The sequence below is a fragment of the Passer domesticus genome, chromosome Z, assembly GCF_036417665.1.
Source record: "Passer domesticus isolate bPasDom1 chromosome Z, bPasDom1.hap1, whole genome shotgun sequence".
Taxonomy (NCBI): Eukaryota; Metazoa; Chordata; class Aves; order Passeriformes; family Passeridae; genus Passer; species Passer domesticus.
The window spans coordinates 50,628,148-50,633,725 of NC_087512.1; the positions used below are offsets into that span (position 1 = coordinate 50,628,148).

The window sequence follows — 5,578 nt, forward strand, 5'->3', positions numbered from 1 at the left end:
ATTTAACTCGACAGAGCCACAAGTGGGCTGTCCAGCTTGTCATGAACACTCATGTGGCAAGGAACAACACAGAGCTCTTAAATCACATTATCACATGTCCTTTCATTCCTGCTGGGCACTGAGGAACTCTCAAAAGCACCAAAGACACAGAAAAGAGGTGAAAAAACTGGCATTATGCTACTGCTGCTATCCTCATGGAGGAAAATCTGTTGGGTTTCTTAAGGTTGTAGTTTTCCAAAAACTAGGAAAAAATCCTACTGCTCAGCACCAGTAGCTCAATTGTGAATGATTTTCTTGACTTGGCAAAGCTAGGATGTCAACAGTGGACTCCGTCCTTGGTTCAAATCACCTGCCCTCACCTGCAGACAAAAGCACCACCACCAGCAGAAGCTACATCACTCAATTTTCTCAAAAAGCTGGGTAACATTTTTGAGAAGAAAGAAAAACATGTCAGACTCTGTGGATTCATGACAGGACTCTGTGAAACAGTTGCAAAGCAAAGGGCAGCAGCTTCTCTCTGGGACACTCCTTGTGCTCCAGGGCAGCCGGGCTGTCCCAGCTGCCCAGGACCCGGCGCTGCGTGGGCTCTGCAGAGCTGCACAGCGGGGAGGCAGCTTCGGGCACCTCAGCCCCTGGCCAGGAGTGGCTTCTTGCTCTGGAGGGCTCCCTGGGGGCAAATGCAGACTGCTGGCCTTCTGCTCTTGGCCCTAGCCTGGCCTTGCAGGGCTAATCCTGTTCCCTGTGTCACAAAAGTTCCCAGACTGAAATTTGTGCTCCAACATGACAGTCCCAAAGTCTGTGGCGTGTCAGGAAGCTCAGGAATGAACCTGCAGGGCTTGGAAAAGCTGTGCGTCCCCCAGAGCACAAGCAGTTCTCCAACAAGACTTCAAGGCTGAGGGACAAAGCTTCCCCCTTCAGCTCTCCACAGCAGCTCTAGGGAGTCTCTCTCCATTGTGAAATCTCCTTTGTCAGTCTACAGTGACAAGAGCTGGCTGCAGGAGGCATTTGCATTGGAACTCTCCCCAGATGGGGGGAAGAAGAGGGGATTCCTGAGGAAAGAAAAAGGCAACACTGTTTGGGAAAACACCAGCATGAGTTCACTACAACTCCAGGCCAGAAATCCCTTGAATAAAGCAGCATCCATCCATGGGGCGGCACTTTAGCTTTGAAATCAATCTGACAAACCTGCTGCCCCTTCCTGCTGCTGTAGCTGACTCTAAAGCACGAGAAATGTGCCAACTCTGCCAAAGACAGGCAGACATGGTGAGATAAAAAGAGCCAGTCTGCTGAAAAGGAGACCAAATGAATGTTTTCTAATGCCCCCTTCTCATCCTTTCCCCAGCCAAGCCAGAGCAATGTCCTTCCTCTCTGTCACCGATGGTGACCCAGGCACGGGATGCACAGTGGGGACAGAGCCCGCAACTGCTCCCAGTGCCTTCGCCACGGGCTTCCATTGCCCTGAAATGCCGTGCCGGGCGCTGCCCTTCCGTGCCGTGCCGTGCCGTGCCGTGCGGAGCCCGGCCAGCGCCGGGAGCCGCCCCGCCCGCGCTGTGCCCGCGGCCCCGGCTCTGCCGCGCTCGTCCCCGCCAAGTCCGGCCCGCGCCGGGGCCGCGCTGGGCGCGAGCGCAGCGCCCCCCTCCGGCCGCGCGCCGCCGGCGCAGCCGCGGCCGTTGCGCCGCGGGCGTTGCGGCCACAGGCGGCGATCGGAGCCATGGCGGAGCTGCCGCTGCCCGCCGGGCTCAGCGCCAGCGCCTTCCCCGCCAAGCTGTGGCGCCTGGTGAACAGCCCCCGCGTCCGCTCCGTGCGCTGGGACAGCCGCGCCCAGGGGCTGCTCGTCGACCGCTCGCTCTTCGAGCGGGAGCTGCTCAGCCCGGGCGACGCCCACGGGGGCGGCCAGGGGGTGGGGCCGACGCCGGACTCCTTCCAAGCCACGCACTTCGGTAGTTTCGTGCGGCAGCTCAACCTCTACGGCTTCCACAAGGTGCCGAGCCGGGTTGGCTCATCTGAGCCCGGCGATGCCGGGGGCTGGCTCCACTTCAGGAACCCCAACTTTCGCCGCGACCGCCCCGACCTCCTGCTCCATATCAAGCGCCTGACCAGGGCCAACAGGCAGCGGCTGGCAGCGGGGCTGGAGGTGCGCAGCCGCCAGCCCAGCCGCTTCCAGCAGCTCCGCACGGAGCGGCCGCTGGCGTCCTTCCCCGCCGGGCAGCCGCCCAGAGCCGGTGAGAAAGAGTGGGAGCTGTGGGCGCGGAGGCTGGCGTGGGCTGTGGCCGTGGGCCCTGCCCGTGCTGGGGCTGCTCAGCGCAGCTGCCCCGGCTGGCACAGGGGCTGTCCTTGGGCAAGGCAGCTGTGCCGGCAGGGCCCGGGCGCTGTGCCGGCTCTGCCGGGCTGCCGGGGCTGCGGGACGGTCCCGCCGCGGCTGCGCTCACCACAGCCCGGCCCGCTCGGCTGCAGCTGGCCCAGCCGTGCGCCGTGGCTGGCGCTGCTCCTTGCCTGGCCCAGAGCCCTGTCCCGGTCAAGCGCAGCTGGAGGGAGCCTCCTGTCCCTGTAGAGCAGAGGAGAAAGCACCGGGCAGTTGGGTTTCTGGCAGTTGCCTTCTGCCAAGGAGCAGCAGTGGGACAGTTTTCCCAGACAGTTGAACGAATAGGGCAGAGCTAATTAGACAAGGAATTGTTAGTTGAATAGCCCCAGAACATGTGGGGATTTTTTTCTTTCTCACCCTGTTTGGGAGGATGGGAGCTTTTGTCTTTCCTGATAGAAGTACAGTTGCTGCCAAAGGAAACACACCCAAAGACCAATAGTGACGCGGCCTTCTCTTTGCTTCCTTTCTTCTTCCCTCACTGCTACACAGTGCTCTCATACCAGGACCTCACTGCTGCCTCACCTGAGGGTTTACAGCTGCCTCCAGGCCCTTCCAGGCTAAGCGCAGGTGCTCAGGAGTCTGACTTCTTCCTGACATCTCCCAAGAAAGTCTTTGCCTCATCTGGATTTCTTGGGGTTTCATCAGAGGAACCAGGCACCAGCAAATTTCATCTCAAGCGTGAGCTCATCATTCCGCTGGTTCCCATAGACTGCAGATGCCGCCCTGAGCTCACCGTTTCTCTGCGTCCCATAGACCATCACAGCCCTTCCATGGCCTCTCCAGAGGGAAGCAGCTGCACATCTTCAGAGCAGTATTTGCCAGCCTGCAGTTCATCAGGTAGGGAAAGAGTTTCTACCCTTGCTTTCCAAGCAGGTCCTGGTTAGTGACCCTTTAAAGAGTTTTCCTGCAGTGCTCTATCATGGGTAGATCTCAAGCGAGAATCGGGTAGAAAGTGTCAAGTCGCCTAGGAAGAGGGATCTTGAAAACAGAAGGATTTTCTGCCAGCTTTTCCTGTCCTTGCTGCAGATTTGGAGGGTGTTCTGGGCATTTTCCAGACAGCCCTTCTGTAGGGGTACAAGGGCAAGGCAAAATATATTGCCTAACAAGTCATCAGTGTTAGGTGCACTCCCCTCTTTCTTTGAATGAAGCCAGACTAGGATGATGAGAGGATATTGCAGAGCTTTAAGACTGTCTGCCCTGAAAATCAAGCCAAACCACTGAAATGAGCTCTGCCTGCCCCAGAAGAGTTGGAGCTGCAGAATACAGCCTCACCCACAAGGCTGGTTTTAGAAAAAACTCACAGTTTAATTTCAGCATGTGTGTCTGAAGATCTGGGCTCTTCCTGGGTGAATCCACTTTCTGTGGTCTTTTGTGATGAGAAACCAAATGTAGCCAAATCCCAAAGCTGCTGGGAAGATGCAAAAGGCTGTGATTATAAAATGTGTGTGTGTGTCTATATCCCTTTTACAATCAATGCTTTAATCTGTGTACATGTGAATTAGGATAAATATTTTTTAAGAGGAGAACTCACTCCCCCAATCCCCTGGCAAGTCTGAATACATTTCTGGAACTGAGGTTGCTCTGTGCTTCCTGTGATGTTTGATCCAAGGCAGCACTAGAGCTCTGTGTCCCAAAGCCACATTGTGGAGCCTGACCAATGTGTTTGGATTCTTGCAGCCACCCCAGGCACTTCAGGCCCCAGCGCTCCAGCTGGCAGTGCTGGTTTTGCACCATGGACAGCCCCCAGCTGGCTGTGGAATACTCCTGGGCAAGAGGAATTGCCACCACCAGATCTGGACATGGTGCTTGAGACGCTGGAGGAGATGTTTTCTCCCTCTGCTCAGGTAACTGCATTGGACAGGGAAGAAAAGGGCTGGGAGCTGAGAGCTTGTGAATGTTGTTGCATGGCTGAGAAGCAAAGGCTTCTTGAGTTCAGCTCAGTGAATGGACAGGAAAAGATTTGCTTGGTGAAACAAGACTTCCTAAAGAAGAGGGAATGAAAAAGTCTCCCCCTGAATAAGGATGAAGAGGTGTGAGCCTGTGTTGGCCAGGTTTGGGTGCCTGTTTTCCTGGGAAGAATCCCTCGTGCAGGGGTGTTTGTGGTGAGGAAGTGGAAGCTTTGTAGGTTCTAAGAGGCTTTGTTTGGTGGGAAAGAAGAGAAGAGTGTTTGGAGAATTGCCAAGTGTCCCGTGCAGGGAGGGACATGCCAGAGGTGCCTGTTCCAGCAGCAGATGTGGGCTGTGCCTCTTTTGGGTGGGAAGGCCAAGGCAAAGCAGGGCTGGGCTGCAGCTGCTGCTGCTGCTGTGTGAGCCCTGCCGGGCGTGTGGGCGCTCCCAGAGCCGTGTGTGGGGCTGGGCTGGAGCTGCAGCTTTCTTGTCCTCTGGGTAACCTGGTGCCTGCAGCCCAGTCTCCATCTGGGAAATCCTCAGCTGGGCAAACTGGCCAGTCTTGCTGTCCATGTTGCAGAGCTCAGTCACCTTGCTCTTGGGCAGCTCTGTGGGAAGAGATGTGTGTTCCCACGCAGTCCCTGCCAAGCTGCAGCCTGGATGAGACTGCTTTGCTCAGGGTTGTGGAGGAGGAGCAAATCTCTGTGCCAGGACTCCTTCCTTAGCAGCCATTCCATGTGTTCAGTGTCACCCCCACGTTCAACACTGTCAGCTTTGACAGCTTTTGGACTGTGTTTGAGAAGTGAAATTGTTTTGACTCTTGAAGGGCTTTGGGGCCCAGAGTTCTTGTTAGGAACAAGGGATTAAGAGTGTGAGCCATGGAGTTGTTGGACCAGGTGTTTGGTGTAACTGGTGAGAAGGGTTTCTTCCTTTCTGTTTCTCTTTCAAGGGGAATATTAATGTTGCCCCTGAGTCTTCGGGAGGGCAGCCTGTGGACAGAGCTGAAGCAGAAGGAGCTTTGCCTGGCACCAGGAGGTGCGGGAACAATTCCCAGGAGCCCGAAGAGCTTGGTAAGGACAGAGTCCCCCTTGGTTTAGAGAGGTGTGAGATGGCTGCTCCGAGCCTGCCTCTGGCAGCAAGGGAGATGAGCAGAGTTGAGCTCCTGTCTGCAGGGCTGGTGCTTCCTGGTGCCTTTAGTTCAAATCCTGCAGTGGCACAATCTCCCCGAGCCCTGCCGTCCACGCTTCTCCAGAGGCTCTGACACTGAGTCCTCTGCTGTGGCAAGGGAGGAGGGAATAAAGCTGACCTTGTGGAGTTGTGTCACCAACTC

The 5,578-nt window shown here is 56.3% G+C and overlaps 1 protein-coding gene across 1 annotated transcript; it reads left to right on the plus strand.

Annotated features, from left to right (window-relative positions):
- The first annotated feature begins 1,686 nt into the window (after nucleotides 1–1,686).
- Nucleotides 1,687–4,624, plus strand: LOC135290862 (uncharacterized). Its single transcript, XM_064404874.1, has 3 exons — nucleotides 1,687–2,222; nucleotides 2,852–3,199; nucleotides 4,040–4,624. The coding sequence occupies exons 1-3, from the start codon at nucleotides 1,712–1,714 to the stop codon at nucleotides 4,360–4,362; spliced, it is 1,182 nt and encodes a 393-aa protein (XP_064260944.1). The 5' UTR covers nucleotides 1,687–1,711; the 3' UTR covers nucleotides 4,363–4,624.
- The last annotated feature ends 954 nt before the right edge of the window (nucleotides 4,625–5,578 follow it).

Coding starts and splice junctions, on each gene's coding strand:
- LOC135290862 (XM_064404874.1), top strand. CDS start 1,712: ATGGCGGAGCTGCCGCTGCCCGCCGGGCTCAGCGCCAGCGCCTTCCCC. Junction 2,223..2,851: donor CGGGCAGCCGCCCAGAGCCG/GTGAGAAAGAGT, acceptor ACTGCTACACAG/TGCTCTCATACCAGGACCTC. Junction 3,200..4,039: donor GCCAGCCTGCAGTTCATCAG/GTAGGGAAAGAG, acceptor GGATTCTTGCAG/CCACCCCAGGCACTTCAGGC.